This window comes from Pollicipes pollicipes, unplaced genomic scaffold (genome assembly GCF_011947565.3).
Source record: "Pollicipes pollicipes isolate AB1234 unplaced genomic scaffold, Ppol_2.1 Scaffold_1693;HRSCAF=1982_pilon_pilon_pilon, whole genome shotgun sequence".
NCBI classification, from domain to species: domain Eukaryota; kingdom Metazoa; phylum Arthropoda; class Thecostraca; order Pollicipedomorpha; family Pollicipedidae; genus Pollicipes; species Pollicipes pollicipes.
The window spans coordinates 132,029-150,391 of NW_023595978.1; the positions used below are offsets into that span (position 1 = coordinate 132,029).

Below are 18,363 nucleotides of genomic sequence, written 5' to 3' on the forward strand. Positions count from 1 at the left end.
TCATATCAGTATGCCAACCAGCATCATGTCATCTACTTTGCACAGCTCAAGAAACACATTACCTACTCCCACACTAATGCATTTGTGAGCAGCCTGCAACAGTGAGCTAAGCTACAGAAATGACTCATGAATGCTACATAGTTAGTGGCAAAAATTGTGTAACTATGTTGTCTTTCCCCATCCAATGCATCATCAGTACCTGAGGGCAGGATTGCCATTTAGACTTGGCATGCACTGGCAAGTCAGCATGCAGCTATTTGCTTTCTTGACATACTAGGGTTGAAATACTGCTTTGATATCCTTGCAGTCAACAGCATTGGCTGATATGGACTGATGGCTAGGTGGCACAAACAGCTGTGTTTGCACAGTCCAAAGGTCATAACATGTGAACCAGCCCCAGAGCTGTCATGACAAAAGCAATCTGGGCTCAAAATTCATAACAAATGATTAATTATAACAACAGCTCAATTATCCACCTCATGGTTTGCAAAGATACATGTCACAAAAAAGCACCAAGGAAACATATTTACTCGCCAGTACAAAAAAAGGTATGTGCACCACAGATGTTCTCTGCACATCATGCGACATTATGTTAGGTTTACTTAGTTTATGCAGTTTTCTTCCACATGAAATGCACAAACCTGGATTTGACAGAGTACTGATGACAGCTGTTTTCATCCAGCGCTCACAGTTGCTTTCTTGACATTCTGGAACCATTCACTGGGCAATTTTGGTCCCATCATTAAAAATGTTCACATTCTGCACTGACTGCAATGATCTATTGCCCATATTTGTTGATCCTTTGCATCATGCAGGAATTATTGAGTTACCTATCTCACACACCTTAAACTGACAAGCAGCAAACAGCTTAATCACATCAAAAACAAATATCCAAGCCCCCGCTTCCTTGCCAGTGGTCTACCCAGTGTGATGTAACTTCATATTCCTTGACGAGCCAGTCACCAATATCCAGCACATCCCTCCTGCCGATAGGTGGTCACCAAATGTTCAGGTCACAGGAGGGATGTCTGCAAGATCAATCCTGGGGCATTATGTATTCACTTAATGAAGAAACTATTGGTACTCCCTGCAAGAATTGTTGGACAATTGAATTACCTACCTCATGGCCTACAAAGACACCTGTCACAAAAAAGCACCTAGGTGACATATTTAATCACCCAGTACAAAAACAGGTGATGATATGCAACACAGACATGTTCTCCATGCAGTAGTGACATCGTGTTAGGTGTTAGTTTATGCACTGTTTTCCGCACATGAACACACACAAACTTGGACTTGGCAGAGTAATGATGACAACTATTTTCAATCCATGTTTTCACATTTGCTTTCTTGCCGTTTTGACCCCATCATTGGGCAATTTCGGTCCTACCATGAAAAAGTTCACATTCCGAGCTGACTGCAATGATCTATATTTGTTCATCCATCATATCATGCAGCAATTTTTAAGCTAGCTTTCTCACACAAATTAAACTGACAAGCAAACAGCATCCTAATTTAAGGAACATCTTCAAAAACACTCCTGGGCCTTTAGGTAGTAACTTATGAAAAGAAACTTCGAGGCATTCTCTGCAAGAATTTTGAGCAATCCAAAAAATTAAAGTGAGAACAAGTCAAAGCTATATAAAATGACCATACTACCTCCGTCCCGGCTTCCGGAAGCATGGAGCCTGCCCCAGATGTAAATTAATCTAACCTTTAGGCGGAAAGATAACACCAAACACCGCCGACGCCCGCTGTCTGCATAGAGCAAGCGCCTAGCAAGGCTGAATTACGTGAGCATTTCTGGTGCTGCTAGCCACTCAAGGCCCTCAATAATAAGAGTAGTTTTAGCACCATGGTGTCCAACTTCACCTTCTTTCTCTTTTCCTTACCATCTTGGTCTTGGACCGTCTCGAGCAATAGCTAAAAAACCCGTGGAAAAGCGGCAACACCAAACAAAGCTGAAATGGCCATGACGGAACTGCGTGCGCCGGCATTTTTCTTTTTTTTGTATTAGACAGCTGACGGCCTATACTTCGGACGAAATCCCTTCCTGAACGGATGATCCTCTCACGGGAAGGGATTTCCTCCGGCGCACGATTCGAATCAAGGCGGAACGGCGCGTGAGTAGTGTATACATGGGCCGGATAGTTAGGATCGAGGACGGGTCCCGGCTCATTCGAATCACAGCTGCCCATGTAAACAAGGGTAATGTCAGGCAGGATGAAGAATCACATAAATATTGGTGAAAAGAAAGCGAAACAGGGGCTTGGCATGTGCGATTAGACAATGTCAGGCAGGAGGGAAGAATTCACAATAGTAAATATGGGGGGAAAGGAGTTGAAAAATTCCTCCTCATAGGGTGTTACTTTACACCCAAAGTCGGCAATTCTAGGACACTGCAGTAGAGTGAGCAAAATCTGGGAGAGATCGGTTGGTTGGAATAGGTTGGTTTTGGAGAGGACGGCTATTTTTACTGTTCAGCTCTGCTCAAACTTGTGTTGCGAAGTTTTTCTCTGGTTCAGACCTGTGACTGGTGTACCCTGCTCACTCGTATAGACGCCAAAAAGTTTGGCATGCGCCCGTTGCAGACGCAGGTTATAATGCCAAATAGATAGGCTTAAAACAGCAGCAGCCGTTCGCCAAAATGTTGTGGAATCTTGGTCCTAGCCAATACTTTTGCACCAAAACTCCGTCCCGTGAACTTAGCAGCTTTCTATTTCAAGCTGTCGATAGATACTTCGGACTGCCAGAATTTAGATGAAAATTGACAGGTTAATAAAAATTTGACAAATGCATCTTAAAATGCAAAACAGTGAACTGGGCATGCAAAACTTTGCGGGATGATGTAGGTCCAAAACTTAAAGTTTTCAAAGACTTGGGCCGTGATCTACGATAACACATTTTGAATTCCATTAAAAGGGTCCGCTCTGCTGACCTTGCACTCCGACCTGTAGTGTCTCGGGAAGTTACTGCCCACCTGCCCAGTAAGGCTTCTGCCCACCTTACGTTTTCAGGATGTGAGATTATAGTCCCAATGCTATCAGCATACCAACTTTTAGCCAGATCGCCATAGCTTTGAGCATCAATGTACAGCTTGATATAAAACTGCTGCTTGTTCGACAGACGTCCCAAAGCTTGGCTTCGGCCGGGTCAGGCATGCCATAGTGCCCAAGTTCCCGGCGCTCCCAGGCTATGCTTCTAATGTAGTTAATCAAAGTAAAGTGCCACCGAAATAGCATTATGCATATGCATGCCATCGTGAAAAACTAAGCACAACTTTCGACCATTGCACGGGTGATTATAGATCTAGATGAGTTCAAGCTATTATCCATTGAAGATATGTCGTAAGAAGCGACGTTTGATCACTATTTAAAGTAACGATGAAAGGCTTCTGAAAAGATGATGCAACGGTTCTCAAATTCGGTTATCTAGTACCCAAAGTAACTTAACACGCACTCGGGAGTGAATCAATTTGTCCCCCCCCCCCCTCCCCGCGCATGCTGAATCGTTTCCGAACGGCGCGGCGTAGCTGCGCCAAATTCGTCATAACTCAAGATAATTAAATAGCAGATCGATTGGCATGATATATTTAGATGTTCCTTGTAAGGTCGCTGATCTTCGGCAGGTCAAAGTCAGACCATAGATTCGGCGAAATCAATTCGAAAGGAATCGTGCAATGTGATGCAAGAACGGAGCGTGAGACAAAGCCATACATGATTGAGACACTTTCTTAGGCAGCAAAACGACTGAATGAACAAATCCCATTCACCTAGAGTCAGTTATAAAAGTCAAAAACCAAGGGCAGGGCCAGCCACTTTAATTACCCTACGGTTTGCTGTATGGGGTAGTTTCTGGTGGTCATTACAAATTGATTGATGACAGGAACCGCATTATAATCTTTCACGAGACTTCCTTAAGTTGAGAATAGGTCACTGACCTAAAATAACCGGATCATCATTTTGTTTTAAGAACATATTGCATAGAGAATGTTTGTCTCTCATTCAAACGCAAAGACTCAAAGCGGGCTTGTTATGATTTTGGTCATCATGATCTCCGAAAGGTCGAAGCAAGGTCGCAGACCTTAGATGAGAATGTGGCCAAACGTGGGTTTAGAACAGGTGTCTAAATTTTGGGTCACTTTAGACACATACGTGAAATTTGACCTTGTTTGAACTTATTTCACCCAAATATCATGACGTAGGAACCTCAAACTTGAACGTAAGTGAATTCATGTGCAGGCCTATACACCCTGTAAATTTGGTATGTCTAGCTCCCTTAGTTTCTGAGATCTTAGAGGGGTTAAATTGACTCCCTTCTGAGCGAAGAGTATTCAACTGGACACCCATGTGCGTTTTAATAAAAGCGCCGCCACAGACTAGCCACTGAGCAATTAATGCACACCTATTTGACCGGCAGTGAAAGCTTTGCGCCGACCGACATAATTATTCACTGTTTCGCGAGTTAGACGGAGGCGGGGGAGGGGTTATCAGTTTTCGTGTCCTAGCAAGCTTCCTGGAGATGGTGACCATGTTTGTGGGACGCGCGGTTATGGTGCGTAGACGGGCAGGCAAAGCCTCACGACTACATGTGGGGCACAGTTGACCTGGACGCAAAGGTTCCGGGGCAGCTCTGTGGGCCTCGATGCGGACAACATAACGCATTGCTTGTGCACTGCTATCGACCCCTTTGATATATTGCTGTTCCTCCACCTCCGGCATTTTGTAGGCACGTTATGGTATGACATCGTGTTGCAAATCTCTATCGTATTTATATTGATCTAACTTCTATTTTTACATGCATCTGATGTATTGCAACAAATGCGCCGAGATTATTAGTTTTCTCGGGGTTTAAACTTTGGCATATGGCTCGCATCTCATATACGCAAGGTAGCTTATGTAGCTTGTATTCAAACACGTAGATCGCTTCGGGAGGCAAGATGTTTATATCTACCAAAGCTGGTTAAGTGTCATAAGCCCATGAGCAGCACTAGCGCCATCTTTAACGCAGGTGTTGGTACCAGTGCGTCACCTACGTTAGCGTTGCAATGCCCCTGCAAAAAGAACTTGCAATTTGGAGGCAAGCTTTAAATTCCAGAAACCACACCCAACGTGGAAAAGACCACACGTTTGGCCTGGCACAGAAAGCTTTTTAGCCGCCTGTACCTTCTTAATCTGCCCAAAGATTGGGACCCTCATCCTTCGGACTTGCAATGCTGTGAGTTGCCAAGGAGCCCTGCGGTGACGTCACGACGTCGTTGCCAGATAGCTCTTTGTTGGGGGGGGGGGGGGGGCGAAGCGGGACGAAACCATGCTGCTATTTAATAATTAAAATTAATCGCATACATAGTTCCGGGCCGTGCCTTTTGGCCCTAGCTAGATTCGTCAAGCTGGAGAAGCCCCAGTCAATAGTGGATTCAGAACGTTGCGTGTAGAGGGTAGGGTGCTGGGGTGCCAAAGTTCAGATAGGGTGGCCTGATTTAGAAACTTATAGGTGTTTCTGCTGTTACTCGTGTTTCGAACAAGCCGCTTCCTGGTGAAAGACGCTTAGACTTTTCGTCAACGTCCAGAATGTCGTGTTTTTGCACAACTTGGGACATCTCCAATGGGTTCGCCCTTGGTTTTCAGCCACCAGCTTTGCCAGCCGCCCGCGCAATCTTCGGAAGGGAAGGGGGAAAACCCAAGGACAGGACATGGTGCGCAACTTGTTGAAATATATAAAGCCGACATACATCGCAGCTGGCACATGCCGACTCCAGAGCGATTCCAAAACTTCCCTTCCTCTTATCGGAAAAGCAGCACAATGAGCTCGCCTTGTGACAGTTAAATGTGTTCATTTACTCTCTTAGATGATTTCCAGGTGCGAAAAAGAAGCTTAAAAATGCAGACTCAAGCGCCATTATAATGTGGGTGCGTGCGTGCGTGCGTGCGTGCGTGCCGTGCGTGCTGTGCGTGCGTGCGTGCGGTGGTGTGTGCGTGTGGTGGGTGTGTGTGTGTGTGTGTGTTGTGTGTGTGTGTGTGTGTGTGTGTGTGTGTGTGTGTGTGTTACTCCGTTCTTGTACGAAGAGGTCACTTCCCACTGCGTGCCGCCACCAAACAGCAATAAAATAACGATAAGTTTATTTTCTCGTGGTCAGAAGCCAAAAACATCGGTATCATAGCATTGCCTGGAGTGGGTAAAGTACCGACAACATCCACGGAATGGGGAGGTCACGTTCAATGGGGCACAATAATATATGTTTATACAAGTGACCACAGGGCATACACCCTACTACAGCCGCGCCGGGCTGCATGCACCAGTGAGCCCGGACCGAGCGCGCCATCATGGGCTCCAGGCCGTCATGGGCTCCGGCGCCGGTCGGCGGGCGCGCTCACAGCGGGTCGGCCCCGCGACGGTGTCTTGCAGACGGCGCCACCATCGCCCCCGCCACACCCTGGCACTCTGGCCGACGACCGCGCCGCACCCCGGGCAGCCGCCCGCTCTACTGATTAAAGCTTAAACCAAACGGCTCCTAGTAACTGGGGAGGGGCCACGACAAGGCAACACCAATGGAGAAATTACCTTCTCAACCGGTCCACAGGGCGACGGTGCTGGACGCCGGCGGAGGCTGGCGTCCGCCGCTCGGCCGATATTGCATTTCATACAGGGGGTTCGCACACCACTAGCAGGCACACAACCAGGCCCCAAACCGTGCGAGATGAATAACCGGGCCCCGAATCGGTGCGAGTAGGATAACCATGCCCCGAACCGGTGCGAGGAGGAGAACACAGTTGCTCACGAGCGCTGGGGGCGCGACTGGGGGGCTTGTGTGATGTCAGGATCACGCGGTCGGGGTGGGACCTGTGTCGGGCACTACGCACTGGGGGCAGGACCGGTGTCGGAGGTGCACTGGGCACACCTTGGGTGGGGGCGGGAGTTGTGTCGGGTACTCTCAGCGCTTGAGGACAGGGCCACCGATGAGGCCTCCCCGGGCACACTCTAACGCATGACTCTCGCCGTGCACACGCACACGGACACGCACACACACGCAAACGCACATGCTCAGGACGGGGGCCGCGCGCATGCAGTCATGTACATAACAAGGACCCACGCATGCGTGCGTCGGGAACGCGCACTCATGGGGACTGGAACGCCGGCGCGGTGTCGACAACACGGTCCCGTGAGCACGCCAAGGCGGGTGGGCGGGGACGCCCGGTCCCGGCTGCTGCCACGCCGCCGCCGCCAGCCTGCCGGACGTCCACCCTCACCACGTAGCCGCGGGCCGTCGGCGGACCGCGCCGCGCACCGTATCACGTGGCTGTTGACAAGCCCGGCCGCGGCCTCAGGGGCAGGGGCACACGCGGGTACAAAGATGAAGGCATTCTGAAAGGCAGGGTTTACTGAACACCATCCCCTACGTTCGTCCGCCAATACATACCAAGGTGTGATAACGGGCTAGGAAAACACGTAAAAAGTAGGAAGCGGTACGTCCTCCCTCTAAAAATACAAACTTCATTGTTGGTGATTACAGGCTGTACACTAAATCCGGCCTGGCGTTGTGTGGAGAGCACGCTGATGCCGGTGACACGGCTCGGCGCCGGCGCCGGCCGGCCGCCTCTCTGGTATTGCTATGCCGTGAGCAGCCGCGGCCGAGGCGGGGCCGCCGGCCGACGAACGCCGCCGGCAGAGGTCCACGGCTTGTCTCGTGGTCGTCCGGCACCACCAGCTGGAAGTGCTCCTGACCTGGAACCGGAGGTCAAGCCGTGGGAGCGTGCGATCCATCAGCGCCGGCACACGGCGGTTGGGGCGCGCCGCCTGTAGCTGACACCGATTTACGGGCTGTGACAGCTGGAGGCGTGACATTATATCCAGGCCAGTTTAAAAATCCGGCAGTGTTGGCGACTTATGGCAGCTTTGATCAAATCCGCCCGCGAATTTGTCTGTTATGTGCGCGCACGTTCTGTGAGCAAACCCGAGTCCGAAATCAGAGCATCCAGACGAGTGCCACAACTTCTCCATCGGTCGTCACCACACACGGAGAACCACCGACGGCTGGTTGGAAACGGTGTCAGGCAGGCATGCCAAGTTTGCGCAGCTGGCTAATAATTAAATCAATTGTGATTCGAAACTCACATGCGACCCTAATGCATACTGTAAGTCCTATGGCAAAGCGTTTTCCAAACTCCTCAGAAACACAGACGCTTAAGCGCTCACGAAGTTAGCGTCCTTGGCGTTATTTCTTATCCGGTTATAACGAATAAAGGAGCACATTCCGGGGTGCTGACGTCCACAGCCAAGTGACAGAGCCACTTCGTAACAGTGAACGGTTTGAGCGGGTATCCTAAACTTACTCACATAATGCCATACGCGACAAATTATTCTTGCCGGGCCAGGCTTGCCCTCACTCCCCCACGACCTTCCTTCAGGCTAGGGCTCCTCAGAGGCAGCCAGCTGGCGCCACTCGGCATCCGCCTCGCCCGGCGCCCACTCACTCTCGAGGTAGTCGGCCAGTGTCGCGGTCGTCGGCCTGCAGCGCCAGCAGCCGGGCGTGTTGCCCTCGCTGTCGGCCAGGGTCAGCAGCGGCGCCGGACGCCACCAGCATCGAGCAGATGGTGCGGCGGCCGTGTAGGGCCGCGCAGTGCAGTGCTGTGTGACCCCTGCCGCAGGAGGATGCGTCACGGACAGGGTCACGCAGCAGGTGGTACGCAAGGCCATCCGGCAGAGAAACACAGCGTAGTGTGTGGAGGCGGAGCAACACATAGCACCTCACAATAGCGCGTGCACAACAACAGGAAGACAAAAAAGACAGCAGTTTACACGAGATGACCAGCGGAGGACCGTGCGGACCCTGGATGGGATCTTGGACATCACCGCAGCGCGGACGCCACTCCCCAAACAACATCACGCTGTTTCCACAACCGCCACACGGCGGCTTAAATGACGTCACAAATCAACTTTGACGTCGTCACGCAGCCCTGAACAGCATCACACGTCAGCTCCGGTCAGTCACGCAGTGGCCCTGAACGCCACAACAAAGCAGCTGCAGCAGCGCCACTCAGCGGCGTCTGGTGGCCGCGCGGTACGCCTGGGCCGCGCCACAGCGGCGTCCGGCGCAGCCGCCGCCAGCCGCTGCCCACTCACTTGTCGTTGTCGCGCATGTTGACGACCGACGAGGGCGCGTTGGCCAGCAGGTAGCGCACCACGTCCTTGTGGCCGGCGGCGCTGGACAGGTGCAGCGCCGTCTGGCCCATGGCGCTGATGGAGAACAGCGACACGCCGGCCGTATGCAGCTCCTTCACCTATGGAGACGGCGCAGCGTCAGCTCCGCGGCGCGGCGCGGCGCGGAAGGATGGACCGCGCCGCTCGCGTCCACGCAGCGACCGCCAGTGCAGCAGCCGGCAGCGGCCACACAACCGCCACTTTCACATCCTGGTTTAGCTCCCAGCTGCGGCGGCTTCCCAGCGCCACTCAAGCGCCAAACGCTCGCTTCCGGGATCTGGTGGGACGCCTTAAAATGGCGGCCACGGTGCGGTGGACCGGGACGACCGCTGGGGGTGCGTCAGATGAGTGTCCTGCCCTTCTCAGGCGGATGGCTAGCCCGTGTCAGGTCACTCACGTCGTTGCATCGTTATGGGGCACACGCATTTCAGGTTACCACTGGTAACAACCGTGGTATTGGCTTGATTGCCGCGAAAGGCCGCGAATGAGTGGTTTGATGCATCTCTTTTTCGCGTATTTCCAGAACGGCACTGTCAGGGAGACAGCAGAAAAATATCAATAATGTAGTCGCCATGCATGACGGGCACGCACTTGGCACGCTAGTTTGTCAGACGCCTTCCAGGTGGCGCCACTATGCAGTCGTAGGCCACGCGCTGCTGAGCGCGCTTCTGGCAGCACAATTGTTTTCATTTCATTGTTTTGACCCAGATAAAAAACGTAGTTGGAAGATGGGGTGTTTGGTCACGTGGTCCGGGATTTAATAACATCACCGGACGAGTACTGTTGCATCTGTGTGTCCGCTGCGAGAAGAGAACGTGGAAAGCAGGGTTATTTGGGTTACAATCGACCGGTCACTAAATCGTAGAATTCGGGCCGAGCGCGCAAACAAAGACACATAAAAACACATGCTGTACAGAATCGCGCACGCGCAACATCAGATCAATGCGTGTATGATCTGTAAGGACGCTATCGTGTTACCAGTGCCAGGTCGCCGATGTGTAAGCAGCGTCTCTCACTGCCATCGCATGCCAGCGGCAACCGTCGTTCGACCCTCCTTCACTTCGCTATTATTCGTGATGGAGTCCGCGATAAGGTACGGCACAGCCGGCTAGTTGCATCTCAGGTAATCACATGACAGTCTCAAGTAATCACATGACAGTCTCAGGCAATCACACGACAGCCTCAGGTAACTACATGACAGCCTCAAGCAATCACATGACAGTCGCAAGCAATCACAGACGTCGCGTCTGCACACCGGTCAGCACCAAACCCTTCAGACCGACTGAACGACACAGGCGCCAAGACCCACGTGAGCCACCCCCGGCAAGCCATGTCAGTGGACCCCAAGGACCACCCTGGCAGCTGCACCTAGCAATTCGCACTCTCCTGCAGCAGGTCTGACGCCTGCAACCAAGACCGACGATCGCAGCTGACAAGAACATGCAATGACCTCCGGAGCTGCGAGAGGCGAAATGGTAGGGTCCGCAGCGCGCGTGTCGGGTCGGCGTGTCCGGGGGGGGGGGGGGGAGGGGGCCTCGTAACTCCGGGCCCGATCGGTCAAGTTCTGCCGGCATGGATGGAGCGGCAGCCCGGGCCGGATAGAATGGCCGAGGAGACCGTGACAGCCGGTTGTGACCGGCGTCGGGTCGCGACTCTCGGCGATCATCAGCCCCGCTCGCCTCCCCACCGGGCGGAGGTCGCACGCTCTCTCGCCCTCTACCCCCCCCCCCCTCTCTCTCTCCTCTCTCCTCTCCTCTCTCTCCTCTCCTCTCTCTCTCTCTCTCCTCTCCTCTCTCTCCCTCTCTCTCTCTCTCTCTCTCTCTCTCTCTCTCTCTCTCTCTCTCTCTCTCTCTCTCTCCTCTCTCTCTCTCTCTCCCTCTCTCTCTCTCCTCTCTCTCCTCTCTCTCTCTCTCTCCTCTCTCCTCTCTCTCTCTCCTTCTCTCTCTCACAGATCTCTCTCTCTCTCATCTCCTCCTCTCTGCTCTCTCTCCATCTCTCTCTCTCATCTCTCTCCATCCTGCTCTCCTCTCTCCTCTCTCTCTCTCTCTCTCTCTCCTCTCTCTCCTCCTCCTCTCCTCTCTCTCTCGTCGCTCTCTCTCTCTCAGCGTCTCCTCTCTCTCTCTCTCTCCTCTCTCTCTCTCTCCTCCTCCTCCTCTCTCTCTCTCTCTCATCTCTCGTCTCTCTCTCTCTCTTTCTCTCTACTCCTCTCTCTCTCTCTCCCCCTCTCTTACCCGAGGCCTAGGTCCGCCATTTCTGATGCGGCGTGGAGATATCTCCTCCGTATGACCTCTCCAGAAGGTGACTGTAACCGGAACGATACGTGTTAGCGGTTTACAAAGTGGCATGCGACTGTTAAGACTCCACTGGGGTGGTGCGCAGACAATTCTACAACAATTGTTGTTCGTACCACGTATCTGCATGTGAGGCATCTGCGCAATTTTATTGGCTGTTCATCGGCAAGCCAGACGATGGACATAACCTCTTTGAATCCGAGACGGAAAATCTTCAGCCGACATTTCAGTGCTGAGCTGTTCAACAGATAGGGCCAACACACGGCAATAAATATATCCGTGATGGCAGGTCTTAGCGCGGCGGAACGGCCCGAAACAGTGCCGTCTTCGCGTCCGGCCGCTCCGTCTCAACCCGCGCATCTTACAAGAGGGCCGCAGACTCTCCCGGGGTCACGTGCCCACACCGGATGTAGTAGAACTCCCGCAGTCACGTGGCCCACACCGGGTGTAAGTAGAACTCCCCGTTGTTACGTGACCCACACCGGATGTGGGTGTAACGGGTAGAGCTGGCCCCGTCGGACCACGGCCTTAGTCCATGCACATCCCCTGTCCCCGCACATGCATCGCAGCCAACTCTTCACCAGGCGGACAACGAGTTACCGGCAAGTTACCAACGGCCCGAGCCAACGGCCAACGGAGAGAGCCAACGGCCCGAGCAGGAATCGTTCCTTGAGGGTCAAAGTCTTCCAGACGGGAGGAAAACGTATTCTAAACGACTGCACGATATCAAAGGAACACAACCCCCCGACACATTTCGGTGTTTACGTGCCGCTCCTGGACACTTCGTGCGTCGTCCGCGCGCTATTTAGCTTCCAAAGACGGGCGCAGTGCTGACCCGCCACAGACAAACCATCCTGGTCCGTCCTGCTGGTAAGCGCGGGGAAGGGACAGGGACATGGACCGGGGCAGGGCCAGGGCCAGTAACAGGGACAGAAACAGGGGCTGGAACAGGGGACCGGACCGGGCCAGTAAGAGGAACAGAAACAGAGACAGGGACAGGGACAAGGACAGGGACAGGGACAGTGCAGCGGACGCCCGACCTCCGACCGCTGGCGTTTTGTCACCGCTTAAAGGCCAAGGTCACGCTCAGACGCCCCAGCACTCAACAGTCCACCCCTCCCACCCAGCACCAGGTCAGCCCCAACTGTAGAGCGTCACACACAGAAGACTACTCGGAGAGTGCGGACTCAGACTGTGCTGGGCGACAGGCAGCCACGCTCGACATGCGAGAGGCGATCGACGCGGCGCCCGCTTACTTTCCTCCAGACGCCCACATCCATTTGAGCGTTGTCAGTTTCGCAGTCCGCCGAGACCTCCACACACAACACACTCAAGCCAGCCCCGCCGGGCGGGGCGCCGCCGCCGCCCGCCGACACGACGTGCAGCTTGGCCGCCGCCGGGGGCGTCGGCGCGAGCTCGTTCTGCCAGGCCGGCCCGGCGCCATCAGGCCGGCCGAGCACGAACTAAACGCAACGAGCCAATCCCAGTTTCAATCATGATTAATGCCGGCCGGCAAGCGGCTAACTGGGCCAACTCTTTATTTGAAGGTAACGCAAATGCGCCGCCTGATTGATATGGGTTGAGCGAAATTCGTGTCCGAGATTGGGGATTAAGGGAGCGGAGCCGGCGGCGTGGAATGAGCGGAGCGGCTCACCTCGGGGGGCTGAAGGTGGCGCCGAACAGGCGCTCACGCAGCCTGCAACAGAGCGGCGCCGTCAGCCGACGCGTGCTGCGCCGGGGCCGCTGGGGAGCGCAGGCCGACAAACAACCCACCGCCGCCTACGAGCAGCGGACAGCGCGCGGTCGCTCCAGAGAGCGCGAACACGCGAGAGGCGCCGTCGTCCCGCCCCGGGCGTCGGGGGCCGCTGAAACGGGCGGCGCCTGCCAGTCCCTCAGCAACGATCATCGGCCGTCAGCGTTCGAATGACAAGCGCTCGTGGGCCGACCGTGGCCGCTTCATCCGGCAACAGAGCTGCTACGGACACCCAGGAGGCGGAGAGGAGCGCCTGAGGACAGCGGGCTGAGGAGGCTGAGGTGGATGGCTGAGGAGGCCGCGAGGAACGTCTGAGGACAGCAGGTGCGTCGAGCGCCTCTCAAGGCGTCGGGAACACTGGGAGGGAAAGCGAGACAAGAACACATGGGAGTGGAAACCTCGCGTACACTCAGAACGGAGCACGAAATGCCACAACACGCCGCTGTGCAACGGAACTGATCTCGACTACAGTGGAGGGGAATGAGGATGTGCCGTGCCATAATGGCGAGTGTCAGCGAACAGGATGAAATGTTTCCCGCGAAGGCACGCTTGCGAAAGGAGTCAGTCGAAAGTACGTGGAGCAGCCCCGTTTGGTGGGTCGACTGCACCTGCTTTAAACAACTGCAGGGACCAGCTTCTCCATACGATAGAGAAATATTACAGCGTGGAACAAGGCTAGTACCGTAAACATTAAGGGGCTACCTGGACTATCACTATTCAGATCGTGACCTTTGGTACAGCAATGTAACCCGCGTCTTGGAGATTTATGCCACGCTAACTACTCGGCAGCATCGCAGCAACAGCGAGGGAATTACAGCCAACTGCACCAACTGGTTGAAATGCTCTCACACGACTTCCGACCCGGAACTACACGCGAAGGCAACATCTAAGCTGAAGGTCACGTGACTTTAGTCCTGTCACCATGTGACCGGGCCGGTCAGGACGCCACCCACGCGGTAAGATCCAGCTGTCCGGAGAGGGCGCTGGAGCGACGGCGCCGGGTCAGCCGTGACGAGCCCGTCATTGAGGGCGTGCTGTGCCGGCGGGCAGAGACGATCGACGGCCGAGGCGTGCCGGCACGCCCGCCCTCCGGCGACGGCCCGCCCGGGCTCCATTGCTCGCCGTCGTCCCTAGGTGGCGGTGCGACGCGTGGCCCGGTCAGCGGTGCGCTCGCTTCCTTGTGTCCCGGTTTAGCGCACCAGGGCTGGACATGTCCAAATGCGTCGTGGTCCAGTGATGCGGAAGTCAGCACGTAAGGCGCGCGTGCTTCTCAAATCGCCAGAGACGCGCGACGGCATACAGCGCGACATGCCCGCGCCTCGCCAAATTTGAGAACGCCGCACGGTTTGCGCGCCAACTTCTGCACTAGCCGACTTACGCCCACCGGGACCCCTCCAGCCCGGGAATCGTCGGCGGCCCTCGGCGCTGACGTCAGCCCGTGCCGACCGGCGAGCGGACCGGCCTACCGGTTACCCTTGCGAACCAGCGAGGCGAGCTGGTGGCCGTCTGAGACCAGCGCCGGTCCGCATCCCTACTCACCAGCGCCGCGACCGCACCCCTACCCACCAGCGCCGCGGCCGCACCCCCACCGACCAGCGCCTCGGCCGCAGCCCCACCCACCAGCGCCACGGTCACACCCCCACCGACCAGCGGCTTACTTGTTGTTGGCCGAGGCCACCGGCTGCGGCGTGACGGCCATCGGGTCCAGGATGAACAGGTCCTCCGAGCTGATGTCCGTCACGAAGTGCAGGTGCTCCTGCGCCCGGTCGATCCGGAAGAAGCGTTCCGCCGTGCACGCTGTCGGAGAACGGGGTCAGGCGGTGAGGCGAGCTGTCGTCTGGAGGTCTCTCTAGTGAGTGGTCTCTGGTGAGATCTCTCTCTAGTGAGAGATCTCTCTGGTGAGAGATTTCTCTGGTTAGGGATCTCTGGTGACTGGTTTCTGGTAAGTGGTGAGAGGCCGTCTGGTTATGCAAGAGGGGTCGACCGGTGAGGGCCGGGGGGTCTCTGGTGGGGGGGGGGGGGGTGAGGGGTCTCTAGCGAGCGCTCTCTGGCGAGGGATGAAGGGATCTCTGATGAGGGGCGAGGGGTCTCTGCTGAGGGGTGATGAGGCTCTGATGAGCAGTCCCTGGTGACGGCTGAGGGGTCAACGGTGAAGGGTGGGCGCCTCTGGTGAGGGGTAAGGGGTCTCTGGTGAAAAGTCTCTGGCGAGGAGTGAATGGTCTATGGTTAGCCTCTGTTGAAGCGTGAGGGGTCTCTGGTGAGGGGTGATGGAACTCTCGCGAGCGGTCTTTGGTGAGAAGTGAAGGGCCTCTGGTGAGCGGTTTCTGGTGATGGGTGAGGGGTCCCTGGTGAGGTGTCTCTGGCGATGTGTGAGGGGCACTTCGTGAGTGCCAACGGGTCTCCTGGTGGAGGTCAGCACAGCGGCGAGAGGACAGCCCACCCACAACCTGACGATGACATGTGCCACCACAGAAAAGCTGGCACGCCAGTAAACGACAACAGAGGTCGCACCATCGGGCTATGATGTGACCTCCACGCTCTCTGATGTTTTATACAATACTTACCAGGTGCGAACACACACCCGGGTCGGAGACAAGAAGGCTTATCTAATATGAACTCGAGAAATAGACTGTTGCTGTTGGAAGGTGGGTTTTCACCTAGCGGCCATCACAAGGTGGGCTGCGTTGAAAATCGAAATACGAGGCGAACTTGTCTATATCATCCAGCGAATAAACCCGGGACCAAATTACTTATTCCAACGAGCTCACGCCCTGTCTATCTCAGTGCACAGCTGTTTGCATCACTCTAGTTCAGCCGACTAGTGGGCTTAAGCTGATTAGCCACGCAGCAGTGTTCGGCTGCAACAATATTGGCCTGGCCCGATCTCAGCACCAGCTTCACAACCAGCTGACATCTAACCACGATGATGACGGACCGATTCAAGGCTGCGCCCTTTGAGATTCAACGCACACATTCAGTCAAATATTGGGTAGTTCAGTCCAATATACATTTTATATGGGTCACACGTGACTAATCGGCTGGGGCTGCCCTGCCATTCTGCAGGGAGAGCGCCGTCGTGTCACACGCGGCCGCGTGACGCGGCAGCGGTGGGCGTGGGTCAGGGGTGGGGTGGCGTTGGCAGCCGTATGGGCCGTCAGATCATGCCGGCGCTCCAGATACCCTGACATCGCGGTCCAGGGTCAAAGACGCCGAGTGCTGGCGGGGCACTGCGCCCGCGACGAGGGATGAGCACTTCAGCTAACACGGGAGGCAGGCAGCGGCGTGTATCCAGTACAAGGCAGCGTGTATAGCGAAGACAAGTCCGCTGTGTGCATACCAAACGCAAAAGCACCCACTTCACTGTAGGGACAGCGGCAGGCGACGACAGTGACCCGCGAGATGGATTCCACCGGGCGCTTACAGCCCTTGGACCCCAGAAACGTCCCGAGACATGCTCACCCGCCCCGCCCGCCGAGGTGAGCATTTGCTCCGCTCGAGACAGCAAACGGTCGACTGACTCACAGTCGACGAAGCACCACTCGGGGCTGAGTGGCGGGCTCTGCTGGCTTTCCTCCTCCAGCCGGTTGATGTGGCGCCGCACCTGCTCCAGGTCCGAGTCGTGGTCCACCATGATGACGCCCAGAGGCGTCGCTGCGTGGCAGAGCGCCAGGTCAGCGGGTGCGGCCGCGCGACCGTGGCCGCACCTCGGCGCCGGCGGAAGGCTGCGCAAGACCCGCGCAGGGAGGACGGCGGTGCCACAAGGCCCGCGCAGGGAGGACGGCGGTGCCACAAGGCCCGCGCAGGGAGGACGGCGGTGCCACAAGGCCCGCGCAGGGAGGACGGCGGTGCCACAAGGCCCGCGCAGGGAGGGCGGCGGTGCCACAAGGCCTGCGCAGGGCGGACGGCGGTGCCAAGATACGCGCAACGCGCCTAGTTCAGCGCTTCGCACCGATATAAGGGCGCATTCTCGACATACATTATTTTAGACTGCTTGCAAGAGCCGGCTGCCTAAAACGCGGTTCGTTTCGACCCCCATGTCATTCCGATGCAATGTACATGACACACATAACCTGATCACGTGGTTATCACGTGGACCAAATTAAACAGAGTGCTCTTTGGCTGACCACGAACATCAAGTCTCCGGACTTCGCCCGTGCCTGATGACGACGGGTCAACACCACCTTATTCTGGCCCGTGTATAACCCTTGAACGAGCGCCGCAGGCCCCGGCAGCCACAAACAAACACAGCGCCACGTCAAAGTCAGTGTCAGCGTCAACGTCAGTTTCAGCGTCAACATCAGTGTCAGAGTCAACGTCAGTGTCAGCGTCAGCGTCAGTGTCAGCGTCAACGTCAGTGTCAGCGTCAACATCAGTGTCAGAGTCAACGTCAGTGTCAGCGTCAGCGTCAGTGTCAGCGTCAACGTCAGTGTCTGCGTCAACGTCAGCGAGCTTCCGATGACGTGCGGCGGAAAAGCGGACGGGCGAGGCTTACAGTGCTGCATGAGCGTCTCCTTGTCGTAGTGGTACTGCTCGTAGTCGGACATGGTGATGCGGTTGATACGCATCCGAAGCTGATCCTGTTGCGTATTCCTGCAAAGGCCGAAGGGCGTCAAGGTGGTCTGACACCGCCAGCGCTCTTCGGCAAGTGACACCATATCGGGACGGCTGCAGAATAAGGAGTAGTTTGGAATTTGGAACCATCTTTGAATGCATGGCACGAGCTTCTGTAACAATCAGTGTTTGTTGAATGTTTCTGAGGGCTATGCAATACATTATACATGCAATTGGTCATTTCATGCAGTGGTGGTGCCACCCGCTTCAACGTTTCCATAATTTCTTCAAAGAGAGATCAGTTTCATTGGATCATTCCATTCCAGATGTGAAGGCAGGTCAGAAGCGCCAAGAACCAGCCCGATTGGCGCGTCGCGACGTCAGCTCGCACATTCCAAATGCCGCTCAAAACAGAGCACCTCCACCTTCACTCACATATGACACAGAGCACCTCCACCTTCACCCACATATGACACAGAGCACCTCCACCTTCACCCACATATGACACCGAATGGCGCCACCTCGGTATGCCTTTCAGCTCGGAAAAGGCCGCGTGTCGACTCAATGTCT

At 55.3% G+C, this 18,363-nt stretch overlaps 1 protein-coding gene and 1 pseudogene across 1 annotated transcript in view; both read right to left on the reverse strand.

The window, feature by feature from the left end:
- Positions 1–8,529: 8,529 nt before the first annotated feature.
- Positions 8,530–12,769, reverse strand: LOC119095556 (eye-specific diacylglycerol kinase-like; annotated as a pseudogene).
- Positions 12,770–13,139: 370 nt separating this feature from the next.
- Positions 13,140–18,363, reverse strand: part of LOC119095568 (eye-specific diacylglycerol kinase-like) — a 76,434-nt gene continuing 71,210 nt past the window's right edge. Inside the window, 5 exon segments of the mRNA XM_037218422.1 lie at positions 13,140–13,185; positions 14,196–14,372; positions 14,901–15,039; positions 16,765–16,893; positions 17,735–17,832. Coding sequence (XP_037074317.1) covers positions 13,140–13,185; positions 14,196–14,372; positions 14,901–15,039; positions 16,765–16,893; positions 17,735–17,832 — 589 coding nt within the window.